The 19,877-nt window shown below is 43.3% G+C and overlaps 1 protein-coding gene across 1 annotated transcript; it reads right to left on the reverse strand.

The window, feature by feature from the left end:
* Positions 1-5,279: 5,279 nt before the first annotated feature.
* Positions 5,280-12,703, reverse strand: LOC124857525 (neuronal vesicle trafficking-associated protein 1-like). The gene is made up of 5 exons (XM_047348822.1): positions 12,496-12,703; positions 12,078-12,213; positions 11,827-11,943; positions 6,846-6,956; positions 5,280-6,567 (listed from the first exon to the last, which is right to left on the reverse strand). Exons 2-5 carry the CDS (start codon positions 12,204-12,206, stop codon positions 6,367-6,369), a joined length of 558 nt encoding a protein of 185 aa, XP_047204778.1. The 5' UTR covers positions 12,207-12,213; positions 12,496-12,703; the 3' UTR covers positions 5,280-6,366.
* Between the last annotated feature and the right edge of the window lie 7,174 nt (positions 12,704-19,877).

The following is a 19,877-nucleotide window of genomic DNA, read 5'->3' on the forward strand; positions in this document are numbered from 1 at the left end:
TATCTCTTATTAATCTAACACCCTCAGTTGGATTTGGATTATTTTTCTGTAACCCAAGATTTGATTTTGTTTTTAGAAGGTAGGGTGTTAAATCTTTAGGCTGGAATTTCAGGAACATGAAGATCTGCACAAAGCCACATTGTGTCACTGTTTCCTCATCTAAGGAGAATTACCTGTTGAGGGTTATTACATGCTAAGTTTGCAGTTAGGACTAATCTATGTTTTTCCAGCTTTCACAGATGCAGTCAAATGTTAAGTCCGTATATATTTTACAGAATGAAGTTCAGGGCCATTCCAAAGGTTTGTCATCCTGCTCTTTCCATCCCAATAACCTTTTTAATGTGCATTTGTGATCACTGTCCTGTTGAAATGCCTAACTGCATCAAAGTTTTAGTCATCAGATCCAAACTTTAAACTTCAAATAAAAGTGTTTAGAATGTTAAAAAAAACAACCTAAAAACCACTTAGGATCCAGCCTATCTTAAACTGGAACATGCTGGATCACCAGTGTCTCTGCCCACAATGAAGAGAGTATAGCATTGCCATGGACCGAGAAGGTGTAGACATACAGATAGGCCCCTGATCCAGGCTGTCAAGCATGGTGATGGCTGCAGCATGCTGGGGATCTGTTTCACTGCCAGGATGGAATATTGTAGGAAGTCCTCTAAATTCAGTAACTTTACTTTAAATCAGCAAGATATTTAAAGCTTGGACACACAACAGGTTGTCTCAACTGGACATTAAACCTATAGTTAAGCAAGTATAGGGTTGCAATTGAATGACAAGGTACAAACAACAAAAAGAAGCCCCAGATCCAGAATGAACAGAAATTAGCAGCTGCTCACCTGGATAAGCCAAACACCGTCTGAAGAAAGGTTTTACGATCAGTGGAGGCAAGGATTTTAAAATATGAGAATATTCAATTAAATTAGGTTATTTTCTCATGTTATAACGATTAAGGTCAGTTTATTTATATAGCGACAGTTCACAACAGATGTTATCTTAATTGACTTCACTAGACAAACTGTTGGATGGGTGCAAAAACTTGTTATCACTCATGTAAAAACTTTGTGTTGCAAGGCACCTGCACTATGCCTTCCTCCCTGTGTGTGTGAGATCATTGTTATCTCTGTGTGAACCAGCCTCCTTTCTTTCTCACACACACACACCCTGTCTGAACTGTCTGTTGAACTGTGCATATAAATAAAGAGATAGGGTGTCAAAAACTTTGTAGTTTCACTGCAAAGTGGGCTACCCTTGCTGCAAGTAACTCTGACTGTATCGTTCTTACCTCTGAGTTGACTAAATAATACCTAACACAAACAGATCCAATTCACATCCAGAAATGTATACAGAGATGCAATCCAATACTGCAAACATTCATATTCAATTACATACATTCCAACTAAGCCCTAATTATAATTCAAATTCTGTTTTTAATGTACTCGTACTCGTCGTCTTCCGCTTATCCGGGACCGGGTCGCGGGGGCAGCAGACTCAGCAGAGACACCCAGACGTCCCTCTCTCCAGACACCTCCTCCAGCTCCTCCGGGAGGAGCCCAAGGCGTTCCCAGGCCAGCCGAGAGACATGGTCCCTCCAGCGTGTCCTGGGCCTCGTCCCGGTGGGACGTGCCTGGAACACCTCCCGAGGAAGGCGTCCAGGAGGCATCCGGTATAGATGCCCGAGCCACCTCAACAGCTCCTCTCAATGTGGAGGAGCAGCGGCTCTACTCCGAGCCCCTCCCGGATCGCCGAGCTCCTCACCCTATCTCTAAGGGAGTGCCCGGCCACCCTACGGAGGAAGCTCATTTCAGCCGCTTGTATCCGTGATCTCGTTCTTTTGGTCATGACCCAAAGTTCATGGCCATAGGTGAGGGTAGGAACGTAGACCGACCGGTAAATTGAGAGCTTTGCTTTTCGGCTAAGCTCTCTCTTCACCACAACAGACCAGCACAGCGCCCCCATTACTGTGGGAGCCTCACCGATCCGTCTGTCGATCTCCCGCTCCATTCTTCCATCACTCGTGAACAAGACCCCGAGATACTTAAACTCCTCCACTTGAGGCAGGAACTCCCCTCCAACCTGAAGAGGACAAGCCACCATTTTCCGGTCGAGAACCATGGCCTCGGACTTGGAGGAACTGATCTTCATCCCAGCCGCTTCACACTCGGCTGCGAACCGCCACAGCGCATGCTGTAGGTCTTGGCTAGAGGGGGCCAGCAGGACCACGTCATCTGCAAAAAGAAGAGACGAAATCCTCTGGTCCCCAAACCAGACCCCCTCCGGCCCTTGGCTGCGTCTAGAAATCCTGTCCATAAAAGTTATGAACAGGACCGGTGACAAAGGGCAGCCCTGCCGGAGTCCAACATGTACCGGGAAGAGGTCCAACTTAGTGCCGGCAATGCGGACCAAACTCCTGCTCCACTCGTACAGGGACCGGATGGCCCCTAATAAAGGGCCCCCGATTCCATACTCCTGGAGCACCCCCCACAGGGCATCACGAGGGACACAGTCAAATGCCTTCTCCAGGTCCACAAAACACATGTGAACCGGTTGGGCAAACTCCCACGAGCCCTCGAGCACCCTGTAGAGGGTATGGAGCTGGTCCAGTGTTCCACGGCTGTGACGAAAACCACACTGCTCCTCCTGAAGCCGAGGTTCGACTATCGGTCGGACTCTCCTCTCCAATACCCTGGCGTAGGCCTTACCAGGGAGGCTGAGGAGTGTGATCCCCCCTGTAGTTGGAACACACCCTTCTTATGAAGGGGGACCACCACCCCAGTCTGCCAGTCCAGAGGCACTGTCCCCAACCGCCATGCAATGTTGAAGAGGCGTGTCAACCATGACAGCCCAACAACATCCAGAGATTTGAGGCACTCAGGGCGGATCTCATCCACCCCCGAAGCCTTGCCACCGCGGAGCTTTTTAACCACCTCGGTGACTTCAGCCTGGGTGAGTCCCCGAGTCCCCAGCCTCTATTTCTACCACGGAATTCGTGATGGCAGGATTGAGGAGATCCTCGAAGTACTCCTTCCACCGCCCGATAATGTCATCAGTCGAGGTCAGCAGCCTCCCACCCCCACTTTAAACAGTGTTGGCGAAGCACTGCTTCCCCCTCCTGAGGCGCCGGATGGTTTGCCAGAATCGCTTCGAGGCCAACCGGTAGTCCTTCTCCATGGCCTCACCGAACTCCTCCCAGGCCCGAGTTTTTGCCTCTGCCACAGCCCGGGCCGCAGCACACTTGGCCTCACGGTACCCGTCAGCCGCCTCAGGAGTCCCACAAGCCAACCACAGCCGATAGGACTCCTTCTTCAGCTTGACAGCATCCCTTACTGCCGGTGTCCACCACCGGGTTCTGGGATTGCTGCCGCGACAGGCACCGCAGACCTTACGGCCGCAGCTACGGGCAGCAGCATCGACAATAGATGCGGAGAACATGGTCCACTCGGACTCTATGTCTCCAACATCCCCCGGGATCTGGTCAAAGCTCTCCCGGAGGTGGGAGTTGAATGCATCCCTGGCCGAGGGCTCCGCCAGGCGTTCCCAGCAGACCTTCGCTATGCGCTTGGGCCTGCCAAGTCTGTCCGGCTTTCTCCTCCTCCAGCGGATCCAACTCACCACCAGGTGGTGATCAGTGGACAGCTCAGCCCCTTTCTTCACCCGAGTGTCCATAACATGCGGCCGAAGGTCTGATGATACGACAACAAAGTCGATCATCGACCTCCTGCCTAGAGTGTCCTGGTGCCAAGTGCACTGATGTACACCCTTATGTTTGAACATGGTGTTCATTATGGACAATCCATGACTAGCACAGAAGTCCAATAACAAAACACCACTCGGATTCAGATTGAGGAGGCCATTCCTCCCGATCAAGCCTCTCCAGGTGTCACTGTCGTTTCCCACGTGGGCGTTGAAGTCCCCCAGCAGAATAATGGAGTCCCCAGGAGGGGCACTATCCAGCACCCCCGACAGTGACACCAAAAAGGCCGGGTACTCCGCACTACCGCTCGGCCCATAGAGACCTATCCCCAACCCGAAGGCGCAGGGATACGACCCTCTCATCCACTGGGGTAAACCCCAACATGAGACGGCTGAGCTGGGGGGCAACAAGCAAACCCACACCAGCCCGCCGCCTCTCCCCGTGGGCCACTCCAGAGTAGAAGAGAGTCCAACCCCTCTCAAGGAGATGGGTTCCAGAGCCCACGCTGTGCGTGGAGGCGAGCCCGACTATTTCTAGTCGATATCTCTCGACCTCCCGCATAAGCTCAGCCTCCTTCCCCCCCAGCGAGGTGACATTCCACGTCCCTAGAGCCAGCCTAAGCATCCGGGGATCGGGCCGCTGAGGTCTCCACCTTCGTCCACCACCCAATCCTCTTTGCACCGGTCCCTCACGGTTCCCCCTGCAGGTGGCGGGCCCAATGGGGGATGGCCTCGCGTCTCTCGTTCAGGCTTGGCCCGGCCGGGTCCCGCGAGGAGCAACCCGGTCACCAGGCGCTCTCCGGCAAGTCCCGACCCCAGGCCTGGCTCCAGGGTGGGACCCCGGCTCTGCCGTACCGGGCGACGTCATGTGCCTCGATATTTTTGTCTTCATGACGGGTTTCTTCAAGGAGGAGTCTGTTTTTAATGCTGATTAGTAAAATGTTTTTATGTTCTCTAATCCACAAGGCCCAGCGTGTTGCATGAAGTCATTGACTTTGTAGCAGTCCCTCTTCCTATGCAAGCTCTACCAGCATTTGAGCATGGTGGTGGCTGTATGATGCTGGTGGTCTGTTTTGATGTGAGTGGAGTAAGGAAGGAGGACTAGTTTCCGCAGCTAGATGGTTGAAACATGGACGCAATCAGCTGTTCCATCAGGTCAGTTTTCCTAAATGCACATCAAAACCTAGTTCTGAATTTAATAAAGCACACTAAGGCTAGGCATCTGAAATGGCCCTGACCTCAACTCTGTTGAAAATCTATGGAATATGCTTAAGAGCCAGGTCCGTGGCATGAAACTACCTAATATCCAGCTGGTAACATGCCACGACTTTAATGGCTGCAAAAAGCAGGAGTTTTTCACTAACTTGCTAAGTGACATTTGTCCAAATATCAGAGGTGGCTGCATGTATATATTTGACGCCGTGTCTTTGAATTCAGCCGTGTGGATAATAGAAAATCCACAATAAGATCCAAAATTTATGACCTCGTCTGTAAACCGCCTTTATTTCATCTTCACCGAAAAGATATCCTCTCTGAATAATAAATGAAATAGTTATAATCTTAGAAAATTCCAGCATCAGTTTGAAATGAAAGCACTTTATTTCAGTTGTTCATTTAACATTTTCATGTAGCAAATGCACTTTAATGGTAGTCATCACATTGCTTGAAAAAAGGTACATATATTGGGACGGCTCAAGTTAAATGGCTAATACAGAGAGGAGAAAGAAAAAGCTACAGGACAAGCCACTACGGTCAGATTGTTCCACTACATCAGGCTAGAACGAGTTTCAGGTGGCGGCGGACCGCCACCTGTGGGGACATTAATCAATGGAAAGCTCTGCATATTACAGTGTCTTCATTCGCAAAAAACATTCAATACATCATTGAAGTTGTGCTATGAAAAGTAAGTAATAAGGTATACCATAGCCATCAACGAAAAGCACATGGAGTCCATGAATAATGGGAACTATCATTAAAAGTCCATATTAGAGGACTCAAAACAACACTGTTTAAAATATTTCTTTTGCTGGTACGTTTCTGTTAGGTCAAGGCTTAACGTTTCACTATATCATGACATTAAAATGTTTCTGCACAGATGAAATCGATAGGAAATACGCCACTAGCTTGGTGAGAAAATCAACAGAGGTGTAAAATGCTGTCGTCAGTACTCGAAAACGAGACTCGAAGCAAACCGAGTGCTGCTGGAGTCGAGTCGTGCGTGCACGTGCGCTCAAACAAGCGACACAGACACAGAATGGCTCACAATCTCCGTACTAAAGTGAGTTTCTTTATATATATGTGTGTATGTACAAAGACAGTGTGCGTGTGTTTCTGTGGCCTTTTTCTACATGTCAGCCACTATGCTATGCCATGTAAATAAATAAATAACATATGCTATTCAAACAAATCGTGAATCCACCAAACTGAGCCTCATTGTGCTGAGAACATGCTCAAAACTTCCACAGATTTCCAGCTACTGTACACATCAGCTGACCAAACTACATCAACAAGGCAGCATAGCACCTCAGGCAAGATAAATTGTTTTTTTGTTTTTTTTTTCACCCACAGAAAGCAACTGGACTCGAGGTTTGCTTGAATGGCACAACCGTATTATTTATTTTTTTCTTCACCAAAGGTCACGAGGCCACCTCCTAATCCCAGCAAGGTTTAGGCCAGCTTCTGGGCGGTCTCCATCTCTTGCTGGGTTACCTTCTCCTCAGACATGATGGTCACCCACGGAGACACCGACCGAGTGATCGTCTGCTTGGCCATGTTGTAGTGGTTGATGAGGGTAAAGAGGCGGCCACGGCCCCCGGGACCCTGAGGGGGATAGTTGCCGTAAAGTCCGGTCGGCATGCAGCGGCCTTGCTGCTCCAGAAGGTGAAGACAAACATTAGAAAAAACTTTGATCATATTATGACTCACTTTTACTATTTGAAGTTACATAAGAGAAAACACTGAGGTTGCTGAAACAAAATAAGCTTCTCTGACAAGCTGCAAAGCAAAATGCAATTTAGATTTTACACCTCCCTAAACTCAAAGGTGTAACAAAGCAACTTGGGATCATGTCATAACACAAAAGTTATCTTGGTGTTCAAATATTAAGGTCAAACAATCCACATTGAAGGAAGGTTTTGAAGTTTTACCACGTAAACGAAGCTGTCGGGACACGGCTGCTCATACTGGTAGATCTTATAGACAACCAGGAACACCACACACACCAGGAACGCCAGGGCACAGATCACCAGCAGGGTCACCTGATGCAGACAGAAACAACTTCATCAGTAAGGACTGCTAGCTGTCTAGTTACTCAAATAAAAAGTAACTTTAACTAATGAAAAGAGAGATGTGTACAGATCAGACCAAAATATTGTGAAATATAGTGAAGAAAAGTGTGGCAGAAATTTATATTCAGCCCACCTGAGTCAATACCTTTTAGAACCACATTTTGCTGCAATTTCAGCTGCAGATCTCTTGGAAGATGTCCCAACTAACTTTGCACATCTAGAGGGTGAAGCTTTTGCAGATTCTTCTTTGCAAAACAAATCAAGCTCGGCATGATTTGATAGAGAGGACTGATAAACATAATTTTTTTAAGTCTTGCCACAGATTCTTAGATTTAGGTCTGGACTTTGACAGGGCCATTCCAACACATAAATGTTATTTTAATTAAACCGTTCCATTGTTGCTCTGGGTAAATGTTTAATATTGTTGCTGGAAGGTCTTTTGCAGCCTCTAGCAGGACTTCTCCCAGCACTGCTCTGTTTTTGCTCAGTCTATCTTCCTATCAGCTCTAACCAGATGCTCTGTTCCTGCTGAAGAAAGACATCCCCACAACATGCTACCACCTCCATGTTTCATTGTTTAGCGTTCACCATTACGTGCCATCTTCGTTGATCACCTGACATTGTATTTTGGATTCGTCTGAACAGAGCATCTTCCTCCACATGTTTGCCGTTTCTCTTACCTGGCTTGAGACAAACTACAAACAGAACTTCCTTTGGCTTTCTTGCAACAATGTATTTCCCCTTGTCATTCTTTCAGAAAGGTCAGATTTGTGGAGTGCATCACTAATAGTTGTCCTGTCAACAGATTTTCCCACCTGAGCTGTGGATCTCTGCAGCTCAGCCAGAACTATCAGAAGGCAGTTGGTTCTACATAATTTTATTTCTGGTATCAGCATAAAGGGCACTGAATACAAATGCACACCAAACTCTTAAGATGTTTGTGTAAAAACAAATGTGAAAACTGTGCATCATTCACTTCCACTTTAAATTTTTTTTTGCTATTTTGTGTTGGTTTATCACATAAAATCCCAGTAAAATAAATTAAGGTATGTTTAACATAAAACAAAGAAAAATACTTTAAGGCATATAAATATGTTGCATTCCAAAAATGTATACTGCCTACTTAAGATTAAACTATTTTCTGCCATGTTCATACAGCAACGTTTCTCACTATCATACAAACTTCAGTTCACTGCATAACATGAAAAATACTTGTATAGCACAGAGACCTGCTCTTCAACACTTACAGGGACTGACAATCACACTTCCCCCCCCCCCCATTCTAAGTGGGTCACAGCCAACCCAAACAGTATTAATGACCCAAAGAGTAAATCTGCCTTTACTTTTTAACACAGAAAGTACTCCTGGATCAGTGCTTCTGTGTTTTTGCATGTTCGGTCTGCCCTCTCAAACCCCCAGTCGGTCAGGGCAGATTCACTTATCCACCGACTGATGTGTTGAAAAGGCAATTGTGAATATACCTAATCAATACCTGTTTAAATGAGAACTGATAAAGACACACAGGTATTTCAACATTACATGTCTAAAAGGGGAGATCCTACATGTTTCCTGTATTAAACTTTCCAAACTCAGACTTCTAGATCAAACTACTGTTTGTGCAGTAGTTGTGTTTTATGATCTGTACAGATATGCCCAAAATTATTCATACTGGCACATTTACTGTATATTTAAAATCATTCATTGGCACAATCAAAGTCTTTATAGTTGCTGAAGAGCTTTTTGCATATTTCCACTGATACAGCATTTGCCATCACCCTAATCTTTAGCTCCTTCCACAAACTCTAGTCAAAATTCTGGCTAGGCCATTTTGAAACCTGAATGTTACTTCTAGTCGGAACAAGCATGTTGGTAAATTAAAAGATTACTTAAAGTCTACATTTTCTAGGGGTATGAATAATTTTGGGCTTAACTGTATTTTCCACAAACCAACAAACAACAGTCTGAAGTTGTTTTTTGACTTGCAGGTTCATGTATTTTAGAGCTGTTTTGGCATCTAAAACTTAGAAACTTCGATTTTTCCAAATCTACACCACCTAGACTTATTGAATGAGGACTACATAAAGATTTGTTATACGTTCTTGAATTTGTAATCTGCGATACTTTATTCTGTGTCTACTAATTAAACCGATAGCCGCTGCATTGTTTCATCTAAACCAGATCCAGTAACACAGAAATTGTCCAGACCCTCAAGAAGCAGAGAAATTGGTTATTGTTTTATTTTTGATATTAATCAATGGGTTCTCAGTCAGGAATTTGTAAACCAAAATACTCAAGGCCAAACTATAAAGCTTGTGAGGTGACAAATCAAAAACAAATTATGTTGTTTGACTCTTTAGTGTAAAAAGATTTTTTTTTTTTTTTGTGATTCCTGTCTTTTAGAATATTTTTATAAAGCCTAAAGAAACTCCATGCACAGCATTCCTAAGAGCAGGAACATAACAATAGCTAATTCCACACTTTTTCAGACCGAGTAAGAACCGTACTGGGATGATACCAGTCAAGTATTTTTAATATGTATGTATTTTCTCCACATTATTTTACAATGTCAATATCTTAAATGTGTGTGATCATCTTTGGCTTGCATCTGCTGTGTTGTCTTCTCTTGATATCAAAGGTTAGATAGAAAACCACTATTAAAGAGCATTGATGGAAAATGTACTGTATATGTACACAAAAGTATGAATCTACACAAATCAGTACAGTACCTTGTGAAAAGTATGCATACCTATTGAGGTTTTGTTACATTTTTTTCATGTCAGAATCACAAACTTTAATGTATATTATTAGGCATTTATGTGACAGACTAGCACAAAGCACTACAGAATTTTGAAGTAGAAGAAAAATTGTACTCGTACTCGTTGTCTTCCGCTTTATCCGGGACCGGGTCGCGGGGGCAGCAGACTCAGCAGAGACGCCCAGACGTCCCTCTCCCCAGACACCTCCTCCAGCTCCTCCGGGGGGAGCCCAAGGCATTCCCAGGCCAGCCGAGAAACATAGTCCCTCCAGCGTGTCCCGGGCCGTCCACTGGGCCTCCTCCCGGTGGGACGTGCCTGGAACACCTCCCGAGGAAGGCATCCAGGAGGCATCCGGTGTAGATGCCCGAGCCACTTCAACTGGCTCCTCTCGATGTGGAGGAGCAGCGGCTCTACTCCGAGCCCCTCCCAGATGGTCGAGCTCCTCACCCTATCTCTAAGGGAGTGTCCAGCCACCCTACGGAGGAAGCTCATTTCAGCCGCTTGTATCCAGAATCTTGTTCTTTTGGTCATGACCCAAAGTTCATAGCCATATGTGAGGGTAGGAACGTAGACCGGCCGGTAAATCGAGAGCTTCGTTTTTCGGCTCAGCTCTCTCTTCACCACAATGGACCGGCACAGTTCCCCCATTACTGTGGCAGCCGCACCGATCCGTCTGTCGATCTCCCAGCTGAGATCCAATGCCGGGGAAACAGTAAATATTTGAAAGAATGTCTTAAGACCAGATGAGACCAAAATTTAGGTTTTTGGACATACACAAAACACTAGATATGGCAGAAAATTAACACTGCACATCTCCCTGAACACACCATCCTCAGGCTGAAACAAGCGGGGGCAGCATCATGCTGTGGGGATGCTTTTCTTGAGGTGCACAGGATTAATGGGAATAAGAATGAGCAAAAATTTTAGTCTCAGTATGTTCAAGGCTGTAAGACCCATACCTCACATGACTACAGATGTTTTACTTGTAAAACATGTTTAAAATCAGGTCTCATTTTACATTCACTTTTTACAAGTGTGCTTTTCCTGAAGTTTGTGGTTTCACTGCAACAAAATGTGAAATTCATGGTATTGGTACCAAACTGGTTAGAGCTCCAACATGTAATGCATGTAGCATTTACACCAGTACAAAGCTTGAGTGGCCATCTGTGAGGCTGAACCGTCAGTTCTCGGGAGGGTTACGTAACAGCTACTGGTGATTCTGAGTAACGAGAGCAGGGTAGCAGAAGATGTGGGAGAAACGGGTTGGTCAGTGCCAATTATGTGTTTAAACTATTTTTATTAGACAATATAAATGGATATACTATACTGCCTCATACTCGGTTAAAATGAGGCCAAGAAATGGCCAAAAGAACATCCAATGCAGTTACTTAGAGTTGCTCATGTTGTTTAGCACAGGTCTGACAGGATTTCTAGCTTCTATCTGCCAAATCAAATCCTGCTGTTGCAAAGCAGAGCAGATGGCACAAAGTAAAGCAACAGGAGCTTATAAAGGAGCCTGTCTGTGATAAAAGGCCTGCCGGATGCATTTCAAAGCAACAACGCCATTCTCTGAGACAGGGACGTGCCTCTTTAATCCTTCATAAAAGAAGCGTGACATTCTTCACAGAGCTGGTGTCATTTGTTGATTCTGAACTTGAAGATAAAGAAGGGAAGTCTGCATACAAAACCCAGATCTGTGCAGATTTAGCCCAACTCCACCTGTTTTTTCAGCGCTTCCTCTACTAAAATAACACGCTGGAATCATTAGGTGCGAACGGTGCAGGGCAGCGAAGGGGAGCTGGGAGAGAAGTGGAGGCCATCTCCATGGCAGCAGCTGAATTAATGAAAGCCTTAGGGCGGGGTTAAGTGAATCATTATGCATTATGGCTCCCTGTTTATCTGTACAATAAAAGGATATTAAGGGGGCCTGAACCAAGGAGCTTCAACTGGATAGATGAAAGTGACAGATGTCCCAAAAGGCAAGGGAAGGGGACAGCCGTCAGCCCTCAAATATATGAGTGTGTGGGAGTGTGAGGGTTTTAGGAAATAAGGTAGGAGAACCACAGTGGAGACATCAGTCTTACTTTGAGCCGCTCAGAGACACCTTCGATGATGCTTATGGAGAACTCTGCGATTTTTGGGGACCGTAGCTTTCCTTTCTTGCTCTCACCATCATAATCTGCCTTTGTCTTTACAACCACCTGGCCATAAAGTATAACACACACATACAGCAGTTATAAATGATCTCATAGAAAAAAGGCATTTTAATTCAAATATAGGAAAGTATGTTATTGATTTTTACTAATACTTTTATTCTTAAAATCCGACATTTTACCTTATCAGGTGGGGGGAACTGCAGCTGGCTGGCATCTAGCGGTGTGATGAGAGGGATGGTGTCAAATCCGTCCTCGGATACCGCCTTCCCGTTGTTTTTCTCGGCGAAATTATTTCCCAGCTTCACCATTTTTCCTCTGCACAGACAGGGTGTAAATAGGCACTCAGTAACGTTTAAATTGAAGGCATCGTTGTAAGTCACGCCCCGTGTGTGGTTGCAGGTATAAATTTAATGCATGGAAAAAACAGAAACGACATCATGCACGATGTAAGGCGCACAGTGGGCCGGGGTACAAAGCCTGGATAGCCACAAAAGCGCAGGAGAGGACTCACCATAAGCAGGACTGACTGCATTATAATGACTTTTTTTCAAATAGTTTTTTTTTTAACAACATGCTTTAGTGCATGTATATACTCACCAGCTCAGCCGAGTCGCGTTATCACGAACCAGTGCGCTTCCCTGGATGTCTTGGCTCTTATCGTTCCAGCCTTGCTGCGTGTGCGTGTTTTCTTAGATGTGACGCAGCCGATTTGCGCGGAGCTGGTGTGCAATATGGCCAGCTGGAGCTCTCCTCCTCCTGCGCTGCTGGATGCTGCTGCTGCTGGCGTCTGGCCGCACTACAAGTGATGTAACGTCCATCCATGAATACACATGCTACAATCAGGGGGCGGCAGCTGGGGACACAGATTCTCATCTCTAATAGAGATGTGAAAAAAGCCTTAAGATAAATCCATCCTTTGTTGCATTGCCATTTTCTTACTCTGAAAATAAAATAACTAAATACGTGAAATCAAATAAAGCTTTTAATTTCTGTACATTTGTTTAGTGGGGAAAGAAATCCATACTAAGAAAGAAAAAAAGCCTTAACGAGGACCTTAAAAGAAAACTAATTGGAGCTTTATAAAATCATTTTAAAAAGTTACTTTTTTAATTGATTAGTTTCTATGAATGTTTAGTTGTAATTCATGACTTTCTGTTTCCTTGTGGGTATAATGTTTTCTATTTTTCTTGTCACCACACTGAGCAGGAGAGTTAGAGAGGCTAAGAGGCTTCTTGGATTTTCCTGATTCTCCAGAGCAACCATTAGATGCTATCTATGTGACACCCCGTTTACATATATACTTTCTTTATGTAATCATGTGGACCATCATTTTGTTTTTAAATGTCTCCTTCCTCAGTATTGTTGTTTTGTACTTAATTACTTACTAAAAATTCCTACATACATTCTTTGTACAGCCTCATTTTACCAACAGGACATTGAGTCTCCAACAGCATTTTTCAAGGTCAGAGCATACAGACGGATCTTCACACAATCACTGAGGTCCCACAGCCTCACGGCTCCTCCACCTTTCTTGAAAGTAAGCATGAGGTGCTTTTACACGTTTATCTTTTGTTTCATATCAAGGGTTACTTTGGTAAACGTAGGACAGGAAAGACCATTTTCTTGCATCACTCTTAAACGTTCAAGGCATCTACTGGATCTACATCAAATTCAATTCAAATAATCCCAAAGGGAAATTAAATGTTGTAGCTCATCATGTAGGTTTCTTCAAACAGCCGTCTACATGGAAAAACATCTACATCTACATGGGAAAGAATGTACTGGACTCTATAGAGACTTGGTGATCTGAAGCCCTTTGCTGCAGCTCTCTAACAGTGAGCTGTGGAGATCCCCAAACCCGCCTTCCGTCATGTCATATTTATGTCCAAGATAAAACGAAAGTTATGGATTTTTAAGTAGACGTAACCAGAAACTCTGAAGAACTTAAAAAACTAAAAGAGTATCTTCAGAAAAGTATACAGTACAGACCAAACATTTGGACACACCTTCTCATTCAAAGAGTTGTCTTTATTTTCAAGACTATTGTAGCTTCACACTGGAGGCATCAAAACTATGAATTAACACATGTGGAATTATATAGTGAACAAAAAAATGTGAAACAACTGAAAAGATGCCTTATATTCTAGGTTCTTCAAAGCAGCCACCTTTTGCTTTGATTACTGCTCCGCACACTCTTGGTATTCTGTTGATGAGCTTCAAGAGGTAGTCACCTGAAATGGCTTTCACTTCACATGTGTGCCCTGTCAGGTTTAATAAGTGGGATTTCAAGCCTCATAAATGGGGTTGGGACCATCAGTTGTGTTGTGCAGGAGGTGGATACAGTACACAGCTGATAGTCCTACTGAATAGACTGTTAGAATTTGTATTATGGCAAGAAAAAAGCAGCTAAGTAAAGAAAAATGAGTGGCCATCATTACTTTAAGGAATGAAGGTCAGTCAATCTGAACAATTGGGAAAACTTTGAAAGTGTCCCCAAGTGCAGTCACAAAAACCATCAAGCGCTACATAGAAACTGGCTCACATGAGGACCGCCCCAGGAAAGGAAGACCAAGAGTCAACTCTGCTGCGGACGATAAATTCATCCGAGTCACCAGCCTCAGAAATCGCAGGTTAATAGCAGCTCAGATTAGAGAACAGGTCAATGCCACACAGAGTTCTAGCAGCAGACACATCTCTAGAACAACTGTTAAGAGGAGACTGTGTGAATCAGGCCTTCATGGTAAAATAGCTGCTAGGAAACCACTGCTGAGGACAGGCAACAAGCAGAAGAGACTTGTTTGGGCTAAAGAACACAAGGAATGGACATTAGACCAGTGGAAATCTGTGCTTTGGTCTGATGAGTCCAAGTTTGAGATCTTTGGTTCCAACCACCGTGTCTTTATGCAGCGCAGAAGAGGTGAACGGATGGACTCTACATGCCTGGTTCCCGCCGTGAAGCATGGAGGAGGAGGTGTGATGGAGTGGGGGTGCTTTGCTGGTGACACTGTTGAGGATTTATTCAAAATTGAAGGCATACTGAACCAGCATGGCTACCACAGCATCTTGCAGTGGCATGCTATTCCATCCGGTTTGCATTTAGTTGGACCATCATTTATTTTTCAACAGGACAATGACCCCAAACACACCTCCAGACTGTGTAAGGGCTATTTGACCAAGAAGGAGAGTGATGGGGTGCTGCACCAGATGACCTGGCCTCCACAGTCACCGGACCTGAACCCAATCGAGATGGTTTGGGGTGAGCTGGACGGCAGAGTGAAGGCATAAGGTCCAACAAGTACTAAGCATCTCTGGGAACTCCTTCAAGACTGTTAGAAAACCATTTCAGGTGACTACCTCTTGAAGCTCATCAACAGAATGCCAAGAGTGTGCGGAGCAGTAATCAAAGCAAAAGGTGGCTACTTTGAAGAACCTAGAATATAAAGACATATTTTCAGTTGTTTCACACTTTTTTGTTCAGTATATAATTCCACATGTGTTCATTCATAGATTTTTTTATAAATGTATTCAAATGAAATGTAGGATTTTGTTATTTCATACAGTGTATAATTGCGCTACTGTCATAAAAGATTATTTTATCTTCAGGCTTTTTGCACATCCTGACCAGGCATGCCAACAAATCCGTCAAATATAAATGTGTTTATGATTAATGAAAAGCTACTTTTGTGAAAACCAGATAAATGTGGCAGTATAAGGACTACAGTTAAGAATCTGCAGCTCCTCAGATCTTACATAGCTGCAGTGTGTTGTTCAGCCCACAACTGTTTTTCACATCCATCTCATTTGCTGTCAAAGCAGACGGCAGTTCTTTTTTATCAGCACTAAAGGTGATGATAGATAAATCTTCACAGTCTGTTTTTGTTGTCCCTAAGTGGCCAGTAAATTAGTTATTGCAGCTTTGTAAGTGTCTTTCTCGGTAAAAGGCACTGAACTCAGCGTTTGTTTTTATAGTTGCCCATATATCAGGATAGATAGGCCATGAAGAAAGGGAAGCAACCTATCAATCACTTTATGTGGCTCTTAGCAGGAAGAAGAGATTCAGATCTATTATAGAAAAATAACGCACTTCTCCTATTCAAGCCATTGCTCAAAACCATACATTGATATGGTGTGGATGGCCTGTGCCCATTTTATGCACAGTGTCTCTTCATTATGTAGCTTCCAAGAACTAAAAACAAGCCTGTGGCTGAGTATTACCCCGCTGCTTGTTGCCAGGATACAGGGCCACTAAAATGGGATTAGGTGGAAGCTTTTAGTTAAGAGGGGAACAGCAAAGGAAAATACTAAAGCATTGTGCATTAGCCTGACGACTTTAACCGCTGCTTAGGCCACGCAAGAACTGCTCATCACTTGGCTCACGCTATTTCTACTGTGAAGCATGGAGGTGGCAGCATCATGCTGTGGGTATATTTTTCTGGACCAGGAACGGGGGGCTACCAGTAGAGGGTAGGAGAACAGCAGACAAATAATGAGAGATTCTTCAAGCAAAACTGCTCCAGTGTTCTGGACCCCATTAAACCTTGCTGAGTTTGAGAGGATTTTCACAAAAAAAATGGAAGAAATGTAGTCATTACAGGATTTTTGGTGCCGAATTTGATATGAAAACTGAAATTAATCTCTCTTGGAATAAGGCTGTAACATCAAATACTTTCTGGATGCCAGTATATGCTTTCGTCCCACTTTCAGAATTTTATTTCTCCAAAACCATGAGAGGTGACAACACAATCTCTTCAGATTATATTAAAGGGTTATCTATACAATAACCACAATTAAAAGCAACAAAAGCATATACTGGTTGAGCATTAGTAGATACTTTGACCCGATATTTCTCCAAAAATTTACAGTAAAATGATTAAATATTTATTGTTTTTACATAAACATGAATGTGAAAGTTGTAAAAATGTAATTAATATAAATGTTCTGAAGGTTACTTTCCTGTTTTCCTCTTATTTTCTCAACCGTCGTCAGGATCGGGTCCTTTCTGCTCCATTACCGTAATGCACCTTGTATGCGCGAAGTAATCTTTAATAGGGCGCTAGTGTCGGCTGGCGGGTCCGCGTATTTCTGACTGTCGGCTCACTTGACCGCAGTTCTAACCGCGTAAGTTAACTTACGCAACAAAGTCAAAGCTCATTGTAGACTCATAGTTCCAATCAGTGTGACTGATTAACAATAAAAAAAAATGCGTTTCACTTATCAAACGGACAAGATTTGTCTGCTGTTAGCAAGCAAAGCTTCTCTTCCCGTTGTTTCATTCAACAGGCACTGTTACTTCTGTTGGAGGTTGCGTGACTTCCGTTGCGGCTTTTGTATTTGTGTTGCGGCTTTTGTATTTGACCTGACACCTCTGGGCCACCGTACTGTATGAACAGTCAAAGCAACAATTGAGAAAATTTAAACAATTAAAACTTGAAGAAGGTTTTTTTTTTTTGGCATTGTGGATGCTGAGGAGGATATGACTGGATGTTAAACAAAAGCTCAAAAGCTCACCGTTCAAGAACAGGTACAAAGACTGGCATCTTAGGGGCCTCTTGGTACCGACTATTAAGCATGGTGAAAGATCTGTAATGCTGTGGGCCTGTTTCTCTTTCAGAGGCACTGAGATCCTCGTTAAAGTGCATGGCATCATGGCCTCTTCAACATGCAGTGCCTGGAATTGTTGCATGGTTTTGTCACTTTACATTCACAAACTATAATGCGTTTTATTGTGGCTGATAAAAGGTTGATTGCTGAAACAAGAGTAGCTATAAAAAAATAAAAAAAGAATGTTCATTGTAAATATAGTAAAGGTATGGGATCTGGTTGCATTTTGATGAAAGAAAAAAGTTAAAAACAAAAAACCACTAGAGGGAGACACCACCTTGCTGTTTTCATTTCTGCATCTAATTTTTGCAGGTTGATCATAATTTGCTTATTGAAGCTTGATTGTGTCAAATGTTTTTTTTTATCCAGTACTTAAAAATAACACCAGCAACTCCTTAACACCTCGTTCCAGTATCTGATTAAATCTTGCTTTGGACCTGCTCATTCCTCATCATATGTTATGTGTTATCACAATGCTACTGTTCTCACACAAAAAAAAACCATTAAAACCTGATGTTGAGCATTCTGTATTTATGGATAATAAAATGAAAAAAGGCCCTTAGATGTGACCTAATGACAAAAAAAAGAAAGAATCCTTGCACTAGGACTGCAGTTTATTAGGGTTACATGACATTGAATTCTTATTATTAAATGCTGTAATGAAAAAATATTGAATTTAGTTGAATCCATTTCTTTCCTTTTATATCACCATAATGTTGCCAACCCTCTCCCTAAAATGTCTGATTTTGGTCGCTGGAATCTAAATTACTTATGGGAATAAACCACATGATACACCTTCCAAGTGGCCAAATTTATAGGTGAAAAAAAATCAAACTAATTTTAATGTCCGGCATCTTCTGTAAATAATTAAAACCTACCAAATATTTCATCCAAGCAGTTCTTTGCGATTGTGACCTTAAACTGGGATTTGCATTGTGCAGCTTGTTACATTAGTGTCATTCTGCTGTGTAAATTGTATGCAGATATTACATGAAAACAAAAAGCAAAGACCTGTTCAGGTCTATTTCATTTTGGCCAAAGTTATTAAGAGCCTTTGTGGTCCTCCGTAGCCAGCCCTGGTCCACGTTCTACATAAGGCAGAACAGAAACTTCAACTTGTCAATGTCATAAGCTAACCTTTTCTTTTTAATTTATTAATTTGTTATTCATTTAAGTCATTCTTTATCTAAAATACAATTAAAAGCAAAACTCTTCAGACCCCTGGCAGATTAGGATTTTAAATTATTTTCATTCAATTAAAAGGTTTGTTTCAGATAGAAAATGAGACAAAGATCTTTGAAAGATAATAAAACAATATAAAAAGAAGAAAATGGTATGTTAAAATTATTTATACCCCTTTCAAGAATTAGTGAAAAATCTGTATTTGCATGACAGCAGCCAAACCTTTCTTATAAATACTGACCAACTTTTTGCAGGTTTCCAATAATAGTTTTGAACAATTGTTCTTCCAAGATGAGCCCTTCCCCTATAAGTGATCAAATAAGATTAATAAAAGATTTGCAGCAATCAAAAAGCATTCTTAATTATTTATTGACATTTCAGTGTGTGTGCATGTGTGATATATACATTCTCTAAATCCCTCCTCTGAACTGTGTCATTCGACCTTATATGGCTCTTCTTCTGCTGTTTCTTTAAAACCCACTTGGCTGTTGGCAACCTGCCCAGAAAGTTTATTTCCCTTTTCCCATCCAGCCACATGGACAGGGCTCAGTCACATAGAGAGAGAGAAAGAGAGCAGGAGTTTTCTCGCTGAGTGTGCCGACACCACCACCACTACCACCAGAAGCAGTCTGAAGAGGGGATCTTCATCATTGAGGGTAGGAATCTCCCAGCAGATCTGTCACAACCTCAGAAAAGTGAGGTGAGCCTGAAAATATGCATGAAGTGATGGTTGTTGTGTATTTGCTTCTGTTCATTGTGTTATTTGCTGACTTTGAACACTGTGTGCGACTTTGCTGTGTCTGGTTTAAAGGTTCTGCTGCCACATGAGAGCTATTGTATTTTGACAACAAAGGCTCTTTTCACAAATCTCTAATTCCCCCTCACTGGTCAGGCCAGCAGTACGCAGTCATTTGGATGTGAACGATAATACTCTCTGCTTTTTACTGTTTCTATTGGAAAAGACAGAAACCGAGGGTTTATGGAAGCCTTTCTGACAGAAATCTATCAGAAGAAGGGTTGCATGACCTGAGCGTGGGACACACTCCAACATCCGTAAACTTCCCGGCTTGTTGCTGTGTGGAAAACAAACACAGCTCCATGCTTGCTGCAGCTGAAGTTTGAAGATTGTAATTTTTTTTGGTGGGGATGAGGTCACAGACAGGCACACCCTAAGGCTCAGACTCAGAGCAGGAAAA

The sequence above is a fragment of the Girardinichthys multiradiatus genome, chromosome 20 (genome assembly GCF_021462225.1).
Source record: "Girardinichthys multiradiatus isolate DD_20200921_A chromosome 20, DD_fGirMul_XY1, whole genome shotgun sequence".
Taxonomy (NCBI): Eukaryota; Metazoa; Chordata; class Actinopteri; order Cyprinodontiformes; family Goodeidae; genus Girardinichthys; species Girardinichthys multiradiatus.

Excerpts from the sequence above, each read along its gene's own strand:
- LOC124857525 (XM_047348822.1), bottom strand. The coding sequence starts at position 12,206 with ATGGTGAAGCTGGGAAATAATTTCGCCGAGAAAAACAACGGGAAGGCG. Across the intron at positions 11,944-12,077 it reads AGTTCCCCCCACCTGATAAG|GTGGTTGTAAAGACAAAGGC; the intron begins GTAAAATGTCGG and ends CTTTATGGCCAG. Across the intron at positions 6,957-11,826 it reads GTGTCTCTGAGCGGCTCAAA|GTGACCCTGCTGGTGATCTG; the intron begins GTAAGACTGATG and ends TGTCTGCATCAG.